The sequence below is a fragment of the Pleurodeles waltl genome, chromosome 4_2 (genome assembly GCF_031143425.1).
Source record: "Pleurodeles waltl isolate 20211129_DDA chromosome 4_2, aPleWal1.hap1.20221129, whole genome shotgun sequence".
Lineage (NCBI taxonomy): Eukaryota > Metazoa > Chordata > Amphibia > Caudata > Salamandridae > Pleurodeles > Pleurodeles waltl.
The window spans coordinates 876,678,264-876,703,638 of NC_090443.1; the positions used below are offsets into that span (position 1 = coordinate 876,678,264).

Here is a 25,375-nt window from a genome sequence, read left to right on the forward strand (position 1 = left end):
CACATCCAACCTGTCACTGGAGGAAACTCTTACCAGAAAGTTTCATTATCCATGCCTTCATTCGTTAAAAGGTTATTCTGCAGGTAAATTTCTCGAAGGGCTCTGAGATGGCTGAAGGCCCCTTTTGGGATCTTCTCAATTTTGTTGCTCTGCAACCAAAACACATATTTCAAGTTACATCCTGCAAACATATTTCCATTACAGTTGTTCAGAGTGAAAATTGAAAGGCGAGTAATGGAACTTGATGACAGAATGCACAGAGCTCACAATGCAGCAGCCAAAATGTACCTGGCCACTCTACCCCAAATATCTGAGAAAATATGAAACTGCCTTGAAATTACACCACTGACTCTTTTTGGCGACAAGGATTAAATCCAGGATCTTATTAATTATATACAAGTTTTACTGGTAACTAAGCAGTATTTTGGCCATTGAAGGTCCGTGTAGATTCACTAGTAGGGGAGAGGAATCAGTCTTGATATGAGCAGTGGCTGAGCTCCCACAAAGGTAAACAATCTAGTGGCAAGAAAGAAAAAGGGTTTCTGTGCAGAATCCTGCGCTTAACTTGTAGATTGTCTCAAGTGACAGTTGTTTTCAGAGAAGGTATATGTGTAATATACAGAAGCACGAAAATAGCATTAAATAAATTCAAGAAACAAAACAGTTGGAATTACCTAAACAATTTAGTAAAAAAAGAGTATAATTGATTACAAAACAACACCAAAACAAGAAAAATTGGTTAAGGAGATTAGAAGATATTATTTTTTTGAAGCTATAGTTTTAAAAGGTTCACAGAAAACAGTGGGGAATAGTGAACTCAATGTTAGTCCTTAGGGCAAGGATAACTAAGTCCTAGTCTCAGTCTGAGTTTCAAGCTAACCACAATGAAGTGAGGGTTGGTTAAAGCCTTGAAGTTCACAACCCATCAAACAGTTTTCCACTCGACTGAGATGGGCTTAATGAGTTTGAGAACATCAATCTAAGGTCCACTGGAGGCCATCAGCTTTGGCAGGTACTGTTGGAGTTGCTTCACCACTGGTGTCACTTTGCCACCTTTTCCAACTTTTGCTGTATATGGTGAGATATACATTTATTTTTATTTTTTAGAGGGAAGGATTGAAAGCCATGGCTGCGTAGAGCTCCACTGACTTTTGAGGTCATGAAAGAGCTTCAAACTTCTCAGTAAATACCTCTGAGTGGGATGAACAAGTAAATCTTGCCTGCTCGGTGTGCCTCTTTGTTAAGTAGACTTGGCACTTGGCACTTTAGACCTTTCCCTGTGGTTAAATTTTTTTACATCCCAGCCCCACAAGATCAATCAGTCAATCATACATTTGTAAAGCACGTCTAATCACCCATAGGGTCTCAAGGTGCTGTTTGTGGGTGTGCTGCTCAGTCGAAGAGCCAGGTCTTGAGGTCCTTCCTGAGCTGCTTCAGTGATTCGGTGTGCCTGAGCTTGAGAGGTAGCGTGTTACATATCCGGGCTGCTAGGTAGGAGAAGGATCTTCCTCCTGCTGTGCTTTTCCAGAAGGGCGAGCTGGGACGAACGGAGATGTCTGTTGGGTACGCAGAAGGCGAGACAGGGGTTGAGTTATGCTGGTCCTGTGTTGTGCAGTGCCTTGTAGGTGTGCATCAAGAGTTAGTATGTGATGCGCTTGTTGACTGGGAGCCAGTGTAGGTCTCTCAGGTGGGAGGAGATGCAGCTGTATTGAGGGATGTCCAGGATGAGTCTAGCTGCTGCCAAGAAGCTGAATCTATTCTTTCTGGTCACTCACAAAGGTCCCACACTTTCAGTCTACAAGATAATAATTAGCATAAGCAGCAGACTTCAAAAGCTTTTTACAAGGGTTGAAATCAAAGTTAGGTCCTACAGGTCTGCTGTTTCTTCTTCCAAGATGTCCTCAGTCCATTTCTCCCTGTGGACGTCCATGAGGTCTGATTCTCTGAGCCAGACAATGGCCTTCAGGAGATTCAAAAGGAAGCAGATTTTTCACAGTCCTTTAGGTGCAAGACGTGAGCTATCTACATTCTTCTCTGGTCTTCCAGATTCCAGTAGCATTTGGAGTTGTAGGTGGTAGGTAGATGCAGTGACTGACGGTAACCTTAACAGTATCCCTGCGGAATTCCCACACTGTCAGCTCCAATGTTTACAGCACTTCCTTCATGTCCTGGCAGGAGCTATTCTGGAAGCGCCATTTCTGCCTTTTCTAGCATGACAGAAAAGAGGCTGAAGCCAACTCACATGTTTGGAATTCCTAAGCATTGTTCTGAGTCTGCCTTTTTGAATAAGATACTGCCTTCTGTCCACCAAAGAGAAAACACTTTAAACAGGTCACCTGTTTTCACACTGTAGTTTATGGGGTGAAGTGTCAGTGTGTCTATGGGAAGGCAGGCTGTGATTGAAGTCACTCCCCTGCCATGAACTTCCTTTGGCTTGCGACTGGGAATAAATGAAGGCCATGCCTGCCTTTCTGTGGGAAGTTGCCCAAACCTCCCCCCTTTGTCACAACTATTTGCAGACCATAGGATTGATTGGTTCATGATACTATCAGCTCCTATATTTACATTTCATGGCCCTACGTTTGTTGTGGGAGGTTTTAAGCTAAAACTTACTAACACTAACTTTACAGGTAATTCACACTTTCCGTTAGTGCACTTAGCTGGGGAGTAATCTTCTTCTGAATCACTGTAGGAGGCTCTTGGCAAGAAAAACAATTTCAACTCCAATCCACGAAAGACAGAAATTCACACTTCTAGAAATTATCTTAGTGCCACTTTTACTCAAAGCTTGAGTGGGTGCTGTGATTGTGTCAGAATGTGTGCCACCTGTGCTTTGCTTTGATGTTGTTGTGTATGTTGTTTTGCTGTATACAACATTCAGGTGAGTGGTGTTGTGTGATTGTCATTGCCCTGATGTGTGTAGTTGTGTTGGTTGTGTTGTTTGTGGGTGCAGTGTCAGTGGTGAATGTATGTTGTGCTGTGGATGTCCGTCAATGTTTTGTTTGTGGCATGTACGTGTTGTGTGGAATGGCAATGGATATGGGTGTGTATGTGGTGTATAGTGTGTAGTGCAGGGGGACACATACGGCTAAGGTTCAGTGTGTGTGTGTTTGTGACTTACCTCTATTCCATAGCTCCTGAATTGTATGATGTCTATTGGGTCCTGCAAGGTACTCCCTCCATCAGTGAACCGCTGCCAGTCCTCCGCTTACAGGGCTGTTGCATCTAAATACACCAGGCAAAACTCCGTCAACTTGACAGTCTTTTGGGGACTGCTGTCAATGCAGCTTGGCGGTGTGACCACCAAGATCTAAATCAGGCCCTTGGTATTTGTCCCTTGCCATGTTTAAGGGGTAGGGTACATGGAGTCGCAGGTTTTCAGCACAGTCACTCTGGTCAGAAATCCATAATTGTCAGCTAACCAGGGAAAGGAAATAATGAAAAGTGCAAAAAATGGATTTCCCTACATTGCTGAATTTGTTTTTTTTGTGTTGCACAAAGTACTGTTTACCTGGATGTGGAGACTAAAGGTTGATCGAAGCTGGGACTCTAGTGAGGGGCAGCCTTGGACCCCCTAGGAGTGGAATCTGATAACACTGTCTGTGCAAAACTCTGTTCAGCCTCCAATACATAAGGAAGGTGTCTTCCAAGTGAGTGTATGTTGTGTATGGTCTTGCATATGTTGTGCACAGAGACTAAGTGGATCATTTAGAGCATGGCAGTGGACCTGCTCACCCACCAAGCCTGCAAAGGTTATCTATCTACTCATCACACTCTAACATCATACTTTTGAACCCTCATTGGTGAGTGTGTCTTGGATCATAATCTCCGGTACCATACCCTGATCCCAAATTGATTCTACTGCATCTACATTAAAGATTACAAGGCTGTTTCTTTCTGTTTCAGACACTTTTGCCATTTGGAAGGGGCAATCAAAATGTACCTCCCTTCTCAGGTATGTGGTCATTCATGTGCGACATCTCATACTTTATGTCCGCTTGCGAAGCTGGTTACGAGGAAGAGAAGAGCCTGTTGTTGGAGACCTTCACAACTTGGGACTACTTAACTAAGTATTTGCTTCTATGGTTTCCCCAGTGATGCAGCAGGTATAAGCTTTGTATCACTGCTCATGGGTGTTGCGGCTACACAGGACCATGTGTGTGGTCTGGCTCTCAGCATGCCCCGGTGTCTCCTAATACAGTCCTCCATGAAAGACATACTTTGCCTTTAAACACTAGTAAGACCTATTAAACCCCTGCACCATGTTTTTAGCTTTTGTTTGATATACCCTTAATATCAACAACACCGTGCTTCCTTAATTTTAATCTTGGCACAGATGCAGCCCTTACAGAATTAATCTATTTAATGGTGGAAGGAAATTACTACTTGTACTGGCCATTTTTGTGGAATTAAAAATCAAAGATGTACAGCCGAATGGGGTGCCAAAATGCCTGAAATATCTCCCATGAGGTAAATGTGCATAGCTTTTTGGTGGACTATTACTGTAATATTTGAAGAGGGAAATGATAAATTCAACCCCACAAAATTGTATTGTAAATACATTAATGCACCCCTATGCATGTAGCTTTCTTTTGTTACCTTGAGATGGAGTTTGTACAGTGCTGGAGGGAGCTGCTTTGGCACATGCTTCAGGAAATTGCTGGACAGTATGAGAATCTCCACATTGTCTGATCCATTAAACGCATGCTCAGGTAAACTGGCATCAGAAAGTTTGTTGTTATGAAGGTACACAGATCTTTAAAAAAAAATGTAAAAAGAATGTTACGCCAAACATATCAGAAACCTGAAAAACATATTCGAACAAAATACATTTCAATCATGTCCACTTACAGGCTACATAAAAAGCCCCTCTACGTCTCCCAAGTACTCTATGAATCATCACACTTTCTGTCAGGAATATATGGCAATTAAATGCACCAGGAACATTTGGTGGCCACTCACAATGCTTTTTCATGCATAAGTCAGACTTGGCCAAATTATTATGGATATGTGTTTAACATGTGCAGTGCATACACATATTATATATGATTCCTGAACATGTAATGTATTGGCAGAAGCAGGCCCAGTTGTACTGATTGATACTTTATTGAATGAGTCAATTAAAATTATTTATAATAAAAACACATTTAATTTTAGGTTAAAAATAAAAAAGTATAAATGATGGTTGTTAAAACAAATGCATTTAGTAAAGTCATATTGTGATTAATCCTCTAGGGCAGTGGTTCCCAATCTGTGCGCCACGACTCCCTGGTGCACCGTCAAAACGAGCCAGGGGCGCCGCACACAGTTTGGGAGCCACTGTACAACAAAATTAAGCAAACCTGTACTGCAGGCCTTACTCTCGAGAAGCTTAGGCACAGGGCGATTCTGTCACTGCTTTGATGAATCACTTTCCTGAAACCGTAACAATTTTGTGAAAAATGCTGTCAGAGCAACAGCAGTGCCTTGATGTTTACGCAGGGGGAGACATGCGTGTGCACTCACACACTCTCTACATTCAAAAGGACAAGCCCTCTGCTCCTGGGAAGTGTGTTTTTACTATTCTAACTCAATGCCCACTTGGTAAAGAGTAAATATTTCTGTTCAAATATTTCTTAAAGCACACACTTGAAAATACTAAAAACACATAAATGGAAACTATCTGTTGCTAGGAATAACACATGGAGGTGTGATTTATTGACCCTTTGCAGCCTGGTCTTGGCAGGTCTCTTGCCTTCACCTCCTCCGGGATCATGACAGCCTGTGCCCGGGGCAGGGACTGAACTTAATATCAGAGTGATCCCTGCTGTGGAAGAGCTTTTCTGTGTCCCCCGGACTTGGCATCAGCATCATGGATACAAAGACTCCGGCTACGAGCATGTACTTAACAAGTGAGCCCAGACATTCTTTGTCTGTGAAAAACGAATCTAACATGTACAAATCATGGCATTGATAATTGGCTTGGTTCAGTCAGCTGGGTGGTATAAGCTCTGCCTTCCCCATTAGCAGGACAGTGCTTAGGCGTTTCCACCATGTATAGCTTATTATTAAATTGAAGTCTGACCATGCCGAGGAGTTTGTGATGGCTAGAGGTGAATATGACAAGTACGTGATAAGTGGTCTTCGAAAAGGGCCCAGTCTTTAGAGCTAGTCCAACAAACTGACCTCATTAAAGTTACTCAGAATTTCATTGTGGACCCTAACCCTAGTTTGTGATTGAATTCGTAAATGGAATACATGTGGAATATCAGGAAAAAGTGGTATTGTCACCTTCAAGGCCTGTTCTGTTTGTTGCACAAAAAAATTATTTTTGAAAATACGATACAGGCTGTAATCACAAGATGGCAGAATAGGCACAGAACTTTGAAAATGATTACTCTGAACAGTGCAATAGGTTTTCACAGAATCTTGCAAACTAAGTGAACACAATATTTGGAACACCGCTTTTAGGCAGATATCCAGATGGAAATGAGACAGAGCAGCAAATGCGGGCTCAATCAAAGTGAACATTGTGCATTGCAAAATCATCAATAGTGATCGCATGCTATAATAACATTACATCAATATCCAACACACCCTCCTTCTTGAATGCAAAATGAAGGCACAATGTCCATTGTATGTATAATCCTTATACTGGGCAGGTGAATGTCTTTTCAACTTCCCATGCAATAATAAAATAGCCAAAGAAAGCCTTTTTAACCGGCGATGGTTTCCTTTGAAAATCATATACACATCACACAAACAGTATTGGCCATAATCTAATGAACTGTATCATGATATTCAATAGTGGTGGCAAAACTGAAAAGACAATAGTAGCAATAAATGGCTTAAAAAATCTTCAAAGTGAAAGAAAATACTGGCTTGCCCAATCAATTATTTTTTCAGTATTTATTACAGAAACAAAACACAACTGAATATGTTTTGATACAACAGTAGTAACTGAGGGTGGGGTGGCAGCTATTTAAAATTAGAAGTCCTCCTGCAAATTGCATACACTGTGGTCACCAAAAGCAATTATTTAAAACAAAAGTAGTTTAAAAACATTCCATATGGCATGCAGACCCCAGTGCTCAAGAGTATTGTTTCTCACTCAGCCAATTACATTTTCTATTAAACTGTTTTATTTTTATTTTGTTATATCTATAATGACAATACCTTAATCTGGTTCATCCCAGTTATTTTCAGGGAGAAAAACAAAAGTACTCCGTAATCTGGGATTACATCCCCCCACCAGCCAAAAAATAAAAACCCTAACATAATGGGGAGCCGCCGCTAAAGCCCAGTATGTCAAGGGAGCCGTGGGTAGAAAATGTTTGGGAACCACTGCTCTAGGGTTATTTTTTATAAAGCATTTAGCTAATGTAAGACATTTCATTAAACAGACCATTCATTTGTGTTCATGTCCTTTGAAATGTACCTTGACCAAGTGTACTGTTTCATCCAATTCGTTGTTTATATGTCGCTCCAAACTTTTCCAAAGCATGCAGGGCAGACTTCATCATTCATTTTTTCAACAACATATTTTTAATTGCCCTCACACTCATCTTTGTTTCCTCCTCAAACGGGCTCCCACTGCCTCCCCTGAGCAAGACATTACAGCAGTACTATCCTTTGCATTTTAGAAGTTTGCCCTTCTCAGTTCCCTGCTCTCGACGTGATGGCTTTTTGTCCCTCCCCAGCAGTATGTCTAATTTACCATTATTTTGATTTTATTAGAAAACCATTCCAAGATGGCCACCCTTGTTTGGACGTGCATCACGACAAGCCAGTGGCTATCCTGGAATGCGTTTTATCAGTAAAATAAAACTCAATTTCAAGCTGGCCACCGCTGTCTGCAATTGCAGTGCCGGCAGCTCTTCAAATGGCTTTTAAATGTGAGGTCTATCTGCTTTGCCAATCCTTGTAATGTCTGTAGCATATTGCTGATTATAGTAATTCTAAATGTATAAAAACACTACAACAGAAAATATTATGTATACTATGCACATACTAAAACTATCATTTGATTTGTAGATGATGGCCCTTTATTATGTCTACAGCACATGGAGGATGATAGCATTTCTAAATAGTGCTACAGGCATAACAGTGCTTCTATCTTTTGTTATGTTATGTTATGTTATGCACAATAAGTATGGCTACAGCAGACCGGGTGGCAGTAGTGGCCCAGCAGAGAATAGGAGAGAATAATTCACCTGACCGAGGTATTTTATTAGGTGGAAATTATGACCCAGAGTTAAGAGGGCTTAGTGCCTCCTTGCGCCACATTAGTGTCATTTTTTTTTACGCCAATGTGGCCCAACAAGGCCTAAATCGCCACACCATATTTACAAAGTGGTGCAATGCATGCATTGCGCTACTTTGTAACCCCTTGCACCCTATTGTGCCTGCACCAGTCATAATGTATGCAAGGGGAGCATTCCCCCGTTGGGGGGTGAGGGTAAATAAATGGCACAAAAAAATCTAAAAGATTTCAGCATTTTTAACACCTGCTCTGGACAGGTGTTTAAAGGGGGCACCATTGCTTACAATGGAAACCTATGTATTGTTCAGGGTTAGCGGCAAATTTTTGGCGCTAACCGGGAACAGTACATCAATAGTGTCAAAAACGTCAACTCTATTCCCCCTACCCTGTGCCATGATGTGCTGTATTTTAAATATGGTGCACACATGGTGGCGGTACAGGGGCACTAAGCCGTGCAAGAAAAATGGTGTTGCACTGAGTGCAGCACCACTTTTGTTAAATCTGCCCCTATGCTTTTATCAAACAAAGGTAAATCACTACTCAGTTTGCAAAAGCAGGAAGCACAAAGGTCGTTACAGAAAGGCAACCATGGGAATGCAATGTCCATATTGTAACTCTCACAAATTATTACATTTTTGAGCATTTGCAAACATCTTGATATCCACTTCCCATGGAGGGAAACATATTGTGAATAACATTCTCACAGAAACAATAAGTAACAAAAAAACAAGCATTTGAAATGCAATAGGTCTCACATTAGCGAGAGTTAGAGCTGTTGGCGTTGTAAATGATAATGACAACCTCGCATTTGGGACCTTATAAATATTTAGCCATGCAGCGCAATAAACCTTTATTAGAAAAAAACTGTGTTTGTGCATTCCTTTATACACTTGGCATTGGACTGTAATAGTCTGAACAGCCCTACAGAGCACCATAGTAAAAATAGTATTTTGAAGAACCATGGTCATGTAACCATATATTCAGCACCCAACAGGGCATAATCACATAGAAAAGAATGATAAAGAACATTGCAATGTAAACATATAATCAGTCCCTTGAAAGCATAGAGTATTACACATTTTTAGGCTTAGCAGCCCTTTTAAATATCATCTAACTGTGGAGTCAGTGTGGCCCAAGGGTGCAGTGTCACAGGTTGTTACTATAGCAGAAGGTGCAGTACCACTGGTGGTGGCTAGATGCCCCTGTAGAGTCAACAGCAGACTGTGCATTACCACTGGTTATGGCTAGATGTCCCTGTAGAGTCAACAGCAGAAGGTGCAGTACCTCTGGTCATGGCTAGATGTCCCTGTGGAGCCAAAAGCACTGAGAGTACAGTGTCACAGAATGCTGCCAGAACTTCTTCTGACGTTAGAAGCTCAGAATGTCCCCCAAACCTGGAAATGGCTAGAGAAGTACGAGGTCCTCAGTGAAATGGCTGAAATATTTAGACATGCCGCACATTAAACCTTTATCGGAAATAAATTGTGTTTGTGCATTCCTTCATACACTTGACATTAGACTGCAATGGTCTGAACAGCCCCTACAAAGCACCACATTAAAAATAGCATTCAGAAGAAACATGCTCATGTAACCATATAGTCAGCTCCTAGAGGGCATAATCACATGAATAAAGAATGACAAAGAACATTCCAGTGTAACCATAAAATCAGCCCCTTGAGGGCGTAGTGTATTACACATTTTCAGGCCTTTTAAATATTTAACTGTGGAGTCAGCGGCACAAGGCTGCAGTGCCACAGATTGTTACTAGATGTCCCTGCAGAGTCAATAGCAGACGGTGCAGTACCACTGGTTGTGGCTAGGTGTGTCCCTGTGGAGCCAAAAGCACTCGGAGTACTGTGTCACAGAACACTGCCAGAACTTCTTCTGAGGTCAGAATGTCCCCAAAACCCGGAAACGGCTGAAGTACCAGGTCCTCAGTGAAATGGCTGAAATATCTAGCCATGCTGTACATTAAACCTTTATCAGAAATAAACTGTTTGTGCATACATTAAATATACACATATATTAAACCTTTATCAGAAATAAACTGTGTTTGTGCATTAGCAGAAGGTGCAATATCACTGGTCGTGGCTAGATGTCCCTGTGGAGCCAAATGCGTTAGTAGCGCCTTGGGGCAATTATCATCCTTCAGCCCTAGGAGAAAATAGTGCACAACACATTTGCAGGCTGGACAAGGCTGTCAGAATGTTACTACAAACAAGACCCTTAGAACACAAACTCCTCTCAGCTGTAAAAACAAAAGTTTCAGCTATAAGAGAGCTTAAATATGCATTGAATGGTGCAGGAAGTTATGATTTTTGGGCCCCCTCTAACATAATGTGTCTTAAAGAGCACATCATTCTGAATGTTTTGGTGGTGGTTCCATTGCCCTAGGACCACTACAGGCTGAGCTATGGGCACAAATGTGTTGTAAAAAGGTGTTTTTCCCCGAGTGCAGTGAATATTGTAGTATTGGCTCTCCTGCTGTGCGGGGAGAGGCCCTGTTGAGGATTCATTCCTGGGTCGATTTCATGCTATAGAAAGCCACATAAAATGTACAAAACACACGAACAACACAACTACCTGTAATTACTGATTATCTAAAGTAAGGACTAAGTGAAGGGCAAACGTGGAAAACTAACCACACGCCTGAACACGAGTGGTTACTGACAAACACAAGAGGCAGGAAACAAAGAAAAATAGTAAATAAACTGTACTTGGCCAGTGCTCCTCAGACAAGTAAAGGAAGTGACATATTGGCTGCCAAACCAGTTAAGAGGCGGCAAAACAAGAGCAACACTGCCTGAAACCTATGGTAGGCGACAGGCAGCGGCAGGCAGAAGCAAAGTTCTATACTCCATCTAACAGGTCTTGCAGAAATATGCGCTGTCTAGGCTCGACCTAAAAATGGAATTCTACAATTATTCTAACCTTGCACGTATTGTGAACGTTATGCACATATAGGTTTAGCAAAATGAGTGCAATCACACTGTCTGACTATGTCATACCTATAAACACATACAGCACACCATGCGCAATTTATGCAAGCATCGCAAGAAAATAAAAGTGAATATCCGAATTTGGTCTTGCTGATCCCCAGATGACTAGACATGGTATTTTTTGCCACTGCTCAAAATAATACAGATTTTTTCTTCAGATGAAGAACATCCTGTAATCAGTCATATGCCAAATCTTAATGTCCAAGCGTCTGACCCTGCTGTGATTGAAGACCGCCAGGACCTTGGGGTTTAAAGCATCTCTTGGAGCCTTGCCTGCAGTTTACGGAATGCTTGCGATAATGGTATATTTCCTGTCCTTTGTTCGAACTCTCAGTTTGATTGCTCAACCCCGGGCGTCTAGGTCTCACAAAGCAACCTTTTGAATACTAATAGTAGCATTTGCAACGCCCCCTTCTTTAGGCCCTAGTGCATCCGCGGTACAGTCTAGAAGTGACATTTTAGCGGTAGTTTGCATTGATTGTTTTTTTTTTTTTAAATCATTGCGGACCTGCCACAGGACTTAAATTATTAATTTACTTGTTTCCCCCATGTGACCCATTGCAACCATTAGGGACGTCTATGTCTGATTCTCAAAACAAGACTGCTTTAGTTCTCCACTTTCAGATTTGTACCAGGAATCCAAGCCCTCCTCTTTTGTGAAATAATTCCATTAGTCCTTAATCATTTCCTCCAGTCCTTCTTTGAACTCCAGGCCATAGTTTTAATTGGCCTTCGGGTGCTGACTGACAGGGTGGGAGCATTGCGAGGTGGCTAACCGGAAATGTATTCCCCTCAGGAAGTGCGTCACTTGTAGCAGTTGGTGTAAAAAATGATACTGCACGTTTATTACATATAAACTGTAGCTTCACAGTTGTTGGGCCCTATGATAACCGCAGAACAGGGAACCGACCTGGTGGGTACCGAGAACGGCACATCCTACTGGGTGTCCAGATAGTGACGTCCTGGTACATCTCTTTCCACTGTAGCGCATACAACGCCTGATCCGTTTCAGGGTTGCTTCTCCTCATGTTCCTATCAAGGATCGGATGCTTGCCTAGGGGTAGTTCTTGCCTAGGTGCAGTTTTTGCCTAGGTGTAAAGTTCCCTTGCCTCCGTCATCGGGCCCTGTGCCTTTGTGCATCACTTGTAGGAGTTGTGTTCTTATTATGCATGTCTAGTGACCAAAGCAAGGGTAGTTGCACAGGTGTGTGACCTGAATATGACGAAGTATGAGAGGTAAGAACTGTGAGACGTATGGAAGTTTCACTCAGAGACTTATTTGAGGAACATATCAGGTATGTGCTTCTGCTCCTTTGTTAAAGGAACATCTTGATGTGGGATCAGTTACAGTTTGAGATGTGGTCAGGTTTTGGTTCATCTTTGACCTTGTGGTTGGCCCTCATTTGGACGTTTAATATAGATTTAGCACTCACGAAGTCTCCTGCACCACTTGCTCTCTGTATTCTCCCCTAAAATTACACATAGCACATCCCCTGGAACAGGGTCCGGCTTGGACAGAAAATAGGCCCAGGCATCAAAACGAAAGTGGCACACATTTGCAAATCGGGGCAGTTTTGAACTTGTAAAGACATTAATAAGGTATGGTAGACTGCGTGCATTTGTTTTTGCTGCAGCCAATGTTTGCGATCAATCAGGGGAAACAACAGTAAAAAAACAGCCGACCAGACCAGAAAACAGGCCCACACACAGCCAAAATGCTGAACTGTCAGATCAGACCAACAGACGTTGCCAGATTGCCGTACAGGCCAGACTGACCTCGCACTGGGATAAAATATATTAAAAAAGAAGAGACTTTGAGCTTCTTAGTATACTCAGGCACTTGTTAGATGTGTGTCTTAAATTATGCGCTACTTCAAATTAGCAGTGTGTACGCATCCCACACACCACCAAAGGCACTGAGTCGCAGAAAATGAAAACAAGAAATGAAAAGCAGCAACACAGAGCTACCAGGTACAACAACAGCATTAAGAGGAGGCAGACAAACCTGCAAAGTACAAAGAGAGGGGGTGTAATGTTTGCTCAGGCTCCGCCTCACAGATCCGTGACCTCGTTCTGAAGCTCCATACCCACTGCTTTGAGGGTTCTCTCAGGATTTAGAGGGGTACATTTCTGGTCTAAAGAAACAGAAACTAGTTACAAGTCCAGCAAGCACAACAACCACAGAGACCTTGAGGATGAGGGAAGTGGGAGGAGCACCTTGCTTGCTTGCATAGTGCCCAGCAGCATTTTCAGCCATGCACCGTTTCACAAATCTTCTTCCCTTTTCAAAACTTTTGAAGGCCTGTTTATTTTTCAGGTAATTTGCGCGTTAGAACGTGGAATGTCGTCTTTCTGTGTTGAAGAACTGAGAGGAGTCATGAGAACCTAAAAACAACCTAGGAAGTACCAAGACAAAGACGAAAAGGGCTATAAATATCAGATAAACATAATGCTATTATGGAAGGCAAAGGGCCACTAGAAGGAAAAAGTCCCAATAATAGTTTGGAAGCTAAATAGAACTATTGGGAAGAAAAAAATCACATCTGTCCCCATTACTGCCCGAAAAAACGTATTATTGAGGTCCAGGAAACTCCTAAAGCCATAAGCAGAGAAAGCCAGTTTGTTGAACTCACTGAACATATGGATTAAGAGAGGTAGATTCTTTATTAAGCAAGCAGAAAACGTAGGCCAAATATTAGTGACCGATAAAGCAAATTCAGGACACATAGAAGAAAATATAATTTCATTGACTGATTGTTCTCCCCTTAGGGGAAATGTCATTGAGGCCAATGCTGTACTAGCTTAATTTTCATCAGAGTTGCTGTTTAGATAGACACCTTTTTTAATAACACATTTTATTATATTTTCCACATAAACAGGCCAGCGGACCGACAAGATATAGAAGGTATTATGCAATAATAAACTCAAAACATCAACGTAAATCAGGCATATAAATCTGTCCACCCTAGCCCCCCTCCCTTCTCCAGTCCCTGCATCCCCAAAATGTAGTTTAGAGATAAAGGTCCTGGTAAAATCACGGGGTGCAGTCATTTCTGACCTTGTCTTCTATGCAGGAATGAGGACTAAAAATAGGTTCCAGTACTATGCCCCGGTAATCGACCCACCTCTGCAAATTTTGGGGTGTTTGGCATCTCCTCGCCTGGAATATCAGCATTCCGAGCCCAATACAGTAATCTAGGCCACGTTTCCACATATTTATGGAGGGTGCGCTATCTGACTTCCATGCCTGTGCTATATCCCTCATAGCAGCGGTGAGGCCCAGGAAAAGGAGTGCCCACTTTTACCTGTTGCCACTGAGTCCGTCGGTGATGTGCAGTATGATCCGTCTGGGGTCTAATGGAATGGTCCATGAAAGTACCTCGCTAAGACAGCCAGTGAGGCCCCACCAGAAATGACCTAGTGCAGGGCAGCCCCATATCCTATGTGTGAAAGTGCACTCTGCTGTCCGACACCGAAGGCATAAAGGGGTGTCTACTACCACAATGCACCATAATAGTCTCGTATATTAGGCCCTGTGGAGGTACTCAAGTTGGATAAGGGGAAAGCGTGCCAAAATAGCCACCTCCTGGGGTTCCCGTACCACCTCTGTGCAGTCACCATCATCTAGGTTGTCTATGTCTGCCTCCCAGGAGCATCGGAGTGCCATAAGTATATGTGTGCTATAAATAACCAAGGAGTTATATATTTTGTGGTCCCCTAAATCACATAGCAGGAGCTGCCCTCCAGGGGACTGAACTCTGGGAGTGTATCAAGATGTTTAATATGTGGACTAATGGCGTGTCTAAGACTTAAGTAGGTGTGAAATGTGCTGTGGTGCAGTAGGTAGTTCAGTTGGAGTTCTTGGAACGATTTCAGTACCGTGCCGTTCATAACATCACCAAGAGCAGAGATGGCTGTCATGTCCCACCTTTCAAACCCCTCCAGGCGAGCCACCTGTTGTAGAGCTGTGCTTTTCCATAAAGGCATCCACTCTGTGAGTTTGCCCCTCCAACACAAGTTGAAACGAGCCTTGCCAGGTGTTGAGTACTACCTGTGTTACTGAGGGAAGATGGTCAATTTTGGCATTACCATACAGAAAGTGTATGCGTTGGCCGGGTCTCCATGATGGCCACACCACCATTTATTGATTATCAGTAGTTACGCAGTTAAGCAGCATAGTAAGAGGACATGTCAGCAGAGGCAATGCCTCCACTCTAAGTGGATTGGAAGCAGGCGGCGAGTGCAATGCGGGGGGTTCCCCCATTCCAGAGGAACCCTGAGAGGATAGAATTGATCTGTCTGAACCAGCCTCAGGGTATGGCATGGGGATAGTTTTGTATCTGGTACAGCAACCTGGGAAGGGAGACAATCTTAAAGGTGGCTGATCTTCCTATTAGAGATAGAGGTAGGGGCGGCCATGCTTTAACTTCGCCTTGTGCCCGGGCAACCACTGGTTCAATATTTCTAGTCCATGACCATCACATGCCAGGGGGCAGGTACACCTCTAAGTATTTGAGGCCCTCTCCCATCACCAGTATGTCCGGCACCCACTCAAACAGCTCACTGTACCAATTCAACAGTCGTAGGTCAGATTTAGAAATGTTCATGAAGAGACCTGATGTTTTGCTGAATATCTGCATAATTTGAAGAATGCGTCGGCCCATGGATTCAGGGTCTGTCATAAAAAACAGTATGCCACCCGCATACAGTTCAATCCTGTTTGAGCATTCCAGGCTCCACTCAAAGCCTCGTATTTGAGCATCCATTCTGACCCATACAGCTAAGGGCTCGACCACTCGTGCAAAAAGCAATGGGGAAAGAGGGCATCCCTGGCTTGTCCTCTGCTGAATTGGGACGTTCTCTGAAACGCAACCCGCGAAGTGCACATACGCCGTCGAATTAGTGTATAACATTTGGATGTGGGAGATAAATTGGGGCCTGAAGTGCAGTCCCTGCAGTAAAATTAACATGTACTCCCAAGTCAAACGCCTTATCTATATCAGCGGATAAGATAGCGGTGGGCATTTATAGGTGGCCTGTGAGAGCAAGGGCATTTAAGACCCATCGAATACTGTGTCACGTTGTGTGACCTTGCATAAACCCTGATCAGGATGTATGAGCCCTGTGATATATGGAAGCAATTTATAAGTTAGAGCCCTGGCTAGAAGCTTAGCTTCCACATTCAGAAGGGATATTGGTCCATATGATGTAAGGTGGGACGACCCAGTTTAGGGAAAGCCACAAATTCGGCATGGCGCCAATCTGGTGGAGGGTTGCCGTATCCGTGGAAGCAATGGACATCCCACAGGAAGTACTTCCCTAATTTAGACATAAGTAATTTGAGGAATTCTGCAGGAAGTCCACTCGAACCAGGGGCTCTACCTTGATGAATTCCCACCAACGCCGACGAAAGCTCATCCTCTGTGAATCCTTCATCAAGCTGCATTTGTGCATCATTCAACAGCGTCTGTAGAGGTAATGCATCTACAAAATCAGTGAACTGGTCATGAGGTAGTAGGTCCTGTTTTGTGTATGTTGCATAAAGAAAAATTTCAGGCCTGTATGCTATCTCCCGGGGAACGGTCATTAGGGCTCCCTGTCCATCTCTGTCCATCTCTGATCAGTGGGATGGCTTCTAACCGATTTTTAGCCTGACACAGTCTATGAAGGAATTTGCTTGATTTGTCTCCCCACTGATATATTCGGCTTTGCATCATCCTCCACACAAACTTGGCTCCATCTAGGAAGAGCTGCCCATAGTGGTGCTGCACTAGGCCCAACTGCTGCCGCAAGGCTTCTCTGCCCACCTGCCAATTACGGTCCTCAAGGTACTTGTGTTCAAAGCTCAGTCAGGTCTCACAATTTGCGTCTCCTATCACCTTCACAAAAGCTGATGTCTATTCCACACAGAATGGGTCTGAAGGCTTCCCATAGCATCACAGCAGATTACACTCTGCAGGTGTTAAATGAAAATATTTTGTCAATACTGCATGTAGAGGTTATCAGGTACGTTGGGTTGTGTAAATTCTACAGGGATAACTGCCATCAGAAAGGTGGTCTCTTGGGTCCCAGACAAAGCCCCATAAACAATGGGGAGTGGTCCGACAGTCCAAGTGCCAGGACCATCAAATCTGTTACTGGGGACAAGAAAATAGTCAAGACAGGAGAGGGATCCATGAACTGCTGAAAGGTATGTATAACCATGTTGTGTTTGGTAGTGGGATCTACACTCATCTGCCAGTCCCAGGACCATCCCATTAACGAAAGTTTAGATCTACCAGGTCCAGGTGCTCCATGACGTGTGCGGCACCTGTCAAACCATGGGTCCATGACGTCATTCCAGTCGCCTCCCTTCAGCGTGAAGCCATTTGAAAGGTTCCCCCACAGAGGTACCACACTGTCCACAAAGGCTTGTCCCGGGGTGGGTCATATATGCAACAGACAGTAGGACTTCACCATAGAGCATGTCCGTCACAACTATGTATCTACCTTAACGATCTGTCCAGGTCTGTATTAGAATGCTGGTGCCCCTGTACCCCCTCGTAAAACATTAATTGTAAACCCATATTGAGCCAAGAAAGGGGTCAAGACCCTTCAAACCTGTCATGCCATATCTACGAAAGGTGCCAGAAAAGTAATCAGAATGCAGATGAAGAAGTATCCTCAGTGGAGACATCGTCGTCCAGGCTGGAGGAAGATCTGCCAAGTCGTGTTGCACCTTTTACAGAAAGGAGGTCGAGAACAGGAATCCAAGATGTCAGTCATTTAGGCAGATAGTGAAGTTGCTGCTCTAGTGTGTCATTAGCCCAGTTGCTAGGATACGCGCGTGAAGCCTGAGAGCTTCGCACTTCAACTGCGCTTTGAGACAGTTAACTAGAAGGTCATTCCTCTTCGCCTAAATTCAAGATAATAAATAGGGGACAATTCTTCTATTGAACTGAGAGAGTTCATTTTCTAAGAAACTTATTTCCATTTTAATAACAACAGTAAGACAAACAGAGAGTGAGACAAATTTCCCAGAGAGCTCAGGGTGAGTGATTATAGTATTGCTGGGTTGAAACAATTAGTTGTTAAGTTAATTGGTATACAATAGTGTGTCCTTAGTAATTGTGACAATAATCTTTCAGGTGCCGTTCACCAGCTAAACCAACAGTGAGGTGGCAGTCCGCGCTTTGCTGAAGCATCATCTCTGAGACAGTCTCTCTAAATTCCATTCCCCTTTCCCCTTCCAGGGTGCTTAATACGGAGATTAGTTTTGTTGTGAGTACTCTGGGTTGGGATAGATGACCAATCTTCCACTCCTGAAGAATCAACTCCAGGTATCTGACAAAAGGAGTCTTAGTACCCATAAGGCGGGTCTCATATTACATCAAAATTTGGGATCCTGCTTTCTTTGCATATTTTAAGACAGCCTCACGTTTGACCCTGTCAAGGATTCCCCTGACTTCCCTGGACATGACATGAATGCGTCCCAAGGAGGCTTCAGTTCCCTCCATAGTCTGGGTGTTGAAGAGGGTACATGTATAATGGGCCGGATGTTAGTACGGGTAGGTGCAAATGATGGGACCGTACCTTCAAACAATATATTACTAACAAGAACATCCCCAGAACTCCCCCCAATATACTTCATCAAACAGGAAGTATTTTTGTGGAACACAATGAGGTGGAGCCCCAACAGGGGGCACTCACCACCCATTTCCAATTAAACCCTGTACCCTTTTGATAATAGTCACTAAAGATAATACAGTTACTATTATAGTCAAACAAACTGCCATCCACACTGCCCTGTATGAAACATATCATTAAAGTATTGCTATATTACCCATGTGCATCATTACCGCATGGCAAGGGAGAGGACCACAGGCCCCATATCAGTTCATTGAATCCCGTCTGCCACTACACCTTGAGGAATGAGATCTGTTGCGTCACTTCTTCAAGGGATCCTTGGTGTGGACTCTCTCCGTGCTCTGCGAGGAGTCTGAATCAATTTGTGGCGGGGTGTGGGGTTTCAGTGTCACCCTCTCATCAGTCCAGTGAAAAATATCCTCCGAAGTTTCAAAGAAATATGTTTGTGGCTCGAAGATTACTCGCAGCCGAGCAGGGTAGAGCAGCATATATGGCAGTTTGAGTTCCCAAAGCCGTTATTTGGCAACGATGAACGACTGGCACTGCTGCTGGACAGCTGTGTGTAGTCGGGAAAATCATGATGGGATATGCCCGGTAAGTGACCTTGGGTTGCGAGCATGCAAACCTGAGTATCCCTGTCTGTATAGTTCAGGATCCAGGCTATGATTACTATAGGTTGCGCTCCCGGGCATGGTTTCTTGGTCGATGCCCGATGTACTCTTTCGACCACAAAGCATGAGGAGAGTTTCTCCTCAGGGATCACAGAGCACAGCCATTTTGCCAGGAAGGTGTCCACAGACCGCTCCTGACAGTCCTTGGGGAGGCCCACAAATTTCAAGTTATTATATCGGGCTCTCCCTTCTGCGTCTTCAACCTGTAGAGCCTTTTCATTGGTCACTACTTCAAGTTTGTTAACCTTTCCTTGAAGGATGCCTACAGAGTCCTCTATACCTGAGACCCTCGCCTCGTCCTCGGTTATCTGGTCCACTGTATTGTAAAGGTCCTGGCAGAGCAAGGTAATGTCTGAGCCAACCACCCAAATCTTGGTGTCCAACATGTCGCAGTATTGTGCAATGGCAACCAATAGTGATGCATTGTAAGGGCTCGTTGTGGATTGATCACTGGGACCAGGGGCCTGCACAGCATTGCACAGTTCCGTATTTTTGTCCATTGTGTCCTCTGCTTTGGACAGGTCGGGTGCTTGACTTTGGTCATGGTTGATAGGTATCCCTCGGATGTACACTGCCACCCCTAGATGTGAACCACCTGACCGCCTCGGGCGATATAGGGCAGCACAAACAGCCAGCCGTGAAGAATGGCAGGCCTGGTCTCATGAGGGGAAATGGGTGCCTTGGTGATCTACGTGCAAATAAGAGGACCTCCTCAGTCAGCATCATGCACCACACAGCCGCTCACTCCAGTGTGCAAGTTAGCAATGCAAGTAGTGATGGCAGCCGCCAGGCCAGCGAATCCTCAATGAAGATTGTTAGATGATGGTCTACTAAGGGAACAATCATTTTATAAGGTTGTATGCAGATCAAGTCACTAACTACCCGAAGTTGCCATGGTTGCCACTGCCGTTACGGCACGGCCACAGCCACTGTTCTGGTAAGGATGATCTCAGCACCCAGGTATGGTGTCATAGTTAGCGTTACCTGCCTGGAGACACCCCTGAGCCTGGGTCCCCCCCGGTCAAGCATCGGAGCCCACTGCCCAGCTCCCCCCGACCAGCAAGAGGAGGCAGAATCAAAGGAGAAGGCAGAGCTGGGTGGGAGGATGGAGATGTATAACTGGGGAATCTCCCACTGCGGAAAGCTGCCCGCCCCACCATCAGATGCCTCCTGGCCCCCATCTCCACTAACCAGGGAACCCGGGAGCACTACTGATCAGAAGTCCTCAGTGGCGATCCCCTCTACAGCACCAGTCTGTCTGCATCATTACCTCAGGTGGCACACGAATCATCAATCCTGATCGGCACGCACCCCCTGGCATCCAGCGCAGAACTCAAGCCCTCCCCGGGAGACGCGGCCTCAGATGCCCACCTCCAGAGTCCTCGACGTGTTTCAGCACCCTCCGGTGAGACTCAGCTTGACAGGAGCAGACCTCCTACACCTGTTGCATCCACTTAGCAGGACGCCAGGAGAACCACACGCCAACAGCAGGGCCTGCAAGGCAACAGAATCTCCAACCTACGGCTGTTCCACTATGCCGGAGCCACCATCTTGTAGCTGATCATCGAGTCCCTAGTGGTCTCGAGCTTCCACCAGCCACCCTTGGCAATATCAGATGTTCAGGTCTCCACTGGTCAGTCGGCGGTCTGGGAGCAGGCACGGAATATTCCTGGGGTCCTGCAGGGGCGTAGTGTGGAAGAATGGAGAAGGATTAATTTTTGACCACCAGGAGTGTCTCTAATGTGCGCCTGCCATGTTCGGCGGCTAAGCCATGCCCCCTAGATGGACACTTTATTACTTAGGCAACAGTTTACTGGGAAAAAAGGGTTAGGTCCATGGCATTACCTTAAACACAGCTACTCTAATTCTCTGATATGCCAATATGTAGAGGGCCCAAATATCTTCTGTTCAAGGAAGGGGATCCTACTTCTGAGTAAAATGATCAAAAATCTGGTAGTTAGATAGAGATCCAGCTTGATAGCCCAAACATAATTGGTGCCTACCTTCAAGGTTTCAAACTGGGCTTGTCCTGATTCTACCATACTAAATATTTCTGTTAACATTTATCATTTTCTTGCAGTCCTGATAGTTTTGGACCTCTCTGGTGTGTTTACCACCATTAACTATCCCATCTTGCTTGACAGCTGTGGGACTATGGCAGGAATAAAGGCTTCTTAGGGCACACTGCATTTCTCATAGTTCTGCCTGCCTAGGGATATCAGATTATTTTGCCATAGCTTTGAGGCAACCTATGGGTCATACAAGCTTATGTTCAAGCTGTTCCATAGGCTCATCTTTTAACATTGGATCACTATCACGGCAGGTATTCCTGAAATGAGTGGTTCAAAGTTGTGTGCCAGAAATGTGCGTATGTTTCCCAGCCTTTCAAGAACCAAGGTTCCGAAAGACATTTAATTATTCTTTGTAAGAAATTAGATTATTGGTTGAAGGAGGTGAGAACCCATTTTATATATTAATCACAATCCTGGTCAGGGTAAATTACAAAGATCACTAAATAAAACTTTGGTAGCTTGACACAAAAGCAGTCAGGCTTAACTTAGAGGCAATGTGCAAAGAATGTATCCAACACTTAAAGAGTAATAAAGTGAAATCACAACACTAGAATAATCCACAAACCAATTCAGAACCATAGAGAACATTATAATAAATGAAATTACACCAACATGACAAAAATTCAATCAGTAGAACTAAGTTAGGAGTTTTTAAAGTTTTAGGTAAAAATAAAGCCATACAGCAAGAAGCGCCAACCCTGGGCATCTGGTCACACCAGACTGGTACAAAGGGAAGTGTTCACTGTGACTGCGGAGGGAGCAGTGGTCCGGTGTAGGATGACTGCAGTCCATTTGGGAGTTGTAACTTTTCTTCTTTGTCTGGGTGCTGTGCTGTGATGCAAGGCTCTGCGCCGGGTCAGTGGAATTGCAGATTAGAAGCTTTGTGGTACTGCCTTGCCTGGTTCTGCGTCAGATGCGGTGAAGCCACCAATCAGGGGCTGCTAGTGTTGCACTGCGAGGCCTTGTGTCTCCCTGTGCCATGCTGCATAGGATCCAGTGAAGCTGCCATTAGGAGCTATGAGGTACGGCGATGCGAGGCCCTGGAGTGGTCAGCGCCCTGCCGCATCAGATCAGCTGGAACCTTCAGTAGCCCAGGGAGCAGAATACTATGGCTCCAGCCAAGAATCCAGGACCTTGAAGACAGAACTTGAGGGGAGTCAAGACTCACTCCCACAGAGGCCAGCAGAAGGGACCAGGTCAGGTACAGTGGTGTGTAGTACAGTAGTACAGTGGGCGAGGTCAGTTGGAAAGCAGGAGAGGCCTCAGGATGCTTATTGTGCCCCTGTACTTCAACCCTGAGGTCAGCCAACTGACACTTGGGGTCACTTCTGAGGTCCTGGGTTTAAGGCAAACAGGGACAGCATTTCTTCTTCACACAGCAGGGCAGTCCTTTTTCTGAATGTTCTCAGATCCAGGAGTGTTCTGATAAGACATTCTAGGGTTGCTACTTCGAAGCACAGCGCCAGCCTGTGGGTGAGCGACATCCCTTTGTTTAACATTAAACTGATTCTGGTCAGTTCTTCCCTTCCCCTTGTGTCTGGCTCCAGCCCGGCTAGTGAACCACAGTAAGTAGGCAGGCCCAGGTGTGAGATGCGTTTGCCAACCACAACATAGGCATCTTCTGAAGTCAGGAAGGGGCTGAGTACAATGCTCTGGATACCCTTTGAAGCACAGGAAGGGGCTGGGAACAACCTCCAAGGCCATCCTGCTCTGGAGGGAACACCCTTCTCCACATCCAAGGCCCTTTTGTCCCAATGAGAAGGGTTTTCTCACCAAAAGAGAGCCATTAAGTCATGTGACCCTGTACACGGGCAGAAAGGCACATGTTTTAGACAGGAAAATTGTAACTTTCTAAAAGTGGCATTTTCACAATAGTAAATTCAAGTCAGTTTTTGCCATTAAAGAGGATTTTAAATTAGAATTCAAATGAGTGGAGAAAGAATCCCCCTGACTTTTCCCCAACTGCACTTTTTAAGTGTTATAAAGTAAACCAGTGTTAATCTGTGTGAGAGTTAGCCTTGCTACAATAAAAAAAAAGTGTTTGTTTTTATTGCCAGCACATACAACATACATGTCTTACTTTTTGAATACCATTCACTGTGCACTATGAGCTGTTGGGGCCTACCTTAGTAGTGTTTTATGAGAATTACAAAGGAAGGCTTAGGCCTGGCAAAGCATTTATTTGGCCAGTATTTGGCAAGGTCGGAATGGCAGATTAGAATTGCACACACAGCCTGCAATGGCAGTTCTGTAACATGTTTTACTGTGCTAGGTTAATATGTGGCAAAATGAATGCTGCTGCCCACTAGTACCATTTAATCTACTGGCCCCTGGTACCTAGAGTACCGTCTACTAGGGACTTATAAGTAAATTAAAAGTACCAATCAAGTGTTTACCAATTTTACCATGTTTTGAAGGGAGAGCACAAGGGAGAGTACAAGTGGTTAACAGAAGTAAAGTTTGCAGAGTCCTAAAGCCAACAAAAAAGGGATCACCAAAAATATGGCAATAAAGGCAAAAATCTGTGGCAATACCAAGCAAAAGATGATTATTTCCAGCACTCTTATGTCCTTGGTGTTGTGCTGCAGGACCCAGTATGGGTCGCTTTCAGAATTATTTTCTCTCTATACTGAAATTAGGATTCAGAGTTCCTTATGTCGTGTGGGTAACACAAGCATTGCAGAATAGTTTTGTTTTTCACTACAACAAAGTATAACAGTTAACTTAGTGAGTAAAAAAGGAAAATAAATATGTATATTGCAATAAATAACACATTTGATCATAATCAGTTCGTGTAGTGACATACATTTGTACACCAACAAAGACATATACACTGAATGGTAGTACCAGCACTGAATCTAGCACATGGTACCGTAGTTGCCCCCTATATATTATGTTAAATATTTTAATTTAGATTTTAACTTATAGATTAAGCAAATTGAATTTAAAATTAAATTATTTAGAGCACTATTACAAGTTAAAGACAATAACACTTAATACAAATATATAGACACACACACACACGTGTTTATAAATGTACGTGTAAATATAAATAACTATCATATATATATATATATATATATATGCATATATATGTATATATATATATAAGCTTATGAAGTCACTGTAGAATGCCGTCCATGCACAGTAGTAAACTAGCAGTAGGACTTTGGCTGCCCCCAGGCTATGTGCCCAAATTCCTGTTTAGCAAATGGTGTGCAAATTTTAGCCTAGAACCGTGAAGAAGCCACAGAGCCAACAACTCACAGTTCATGACCAAAGGCTAGGCACAGTTATGTTTGGCCACAAATCATAATTTGTGACCTGGCTCTGCATGCAGCCCCCCAGGGGCTGACCCCAGCAATGCACGGTCGTCTGTTTGCAAAAGGGGTTGGCAGTGGGGCTGATAGAGCGTTCCTTCCTGATAAATTACCTGTATTTGGACGCTCTTGGGTCGATGAATCTTTTGACCAAGTGGGGCTCTCTTCACCCGAGATTAGTCAATTTAATCAAATCAATAATCAATAACGAACATAAGCAATGCCCTGATCAACATAACACTTCACAATTAATCCAGAAAACATTTCGGCGAACCATGACCTTTCGGCCATGAATAACCACACCAGTTTATTCAAAGTTAATGAATTTATTTCCCTATATTAACAAAGCTAGCACGATATAAATGTGTCTCAACACCAAATGATATATGTAAATGAACATTAATAGCTGTCCATAACGGCGAAAAAGATGCAATCTATGCAGCATT

General features: G+C 43.8%; 1 protein-coding gene across 1 annotated transcript in view; it reads right to left on the reverse strand.

The window, feature by feature from the left end:
* PODN (podocan) overlaps positions 1 to 25,375 on the reverse strand; it is a 403,282-nt gene that overhangs the window by 114,548 nt on the left and 263,359 nt on the right. The window contains exons 6-7 of the mRNA XM_069232653.1: positions 4,600 to 4,756; positions 34 to 149 (exon numbers count right to left, since the gene is read on the reverse strand). Of these exons, the coding sequence (XP_069088754.1) occupies positions 34 to 149; positions 4,600 to 4,756 (273 nt within the window). The remainder of the gene's footprint in view (positions 1 to 33; positions 150 to 4,599; positions 4,757 to 25,375) is intronic.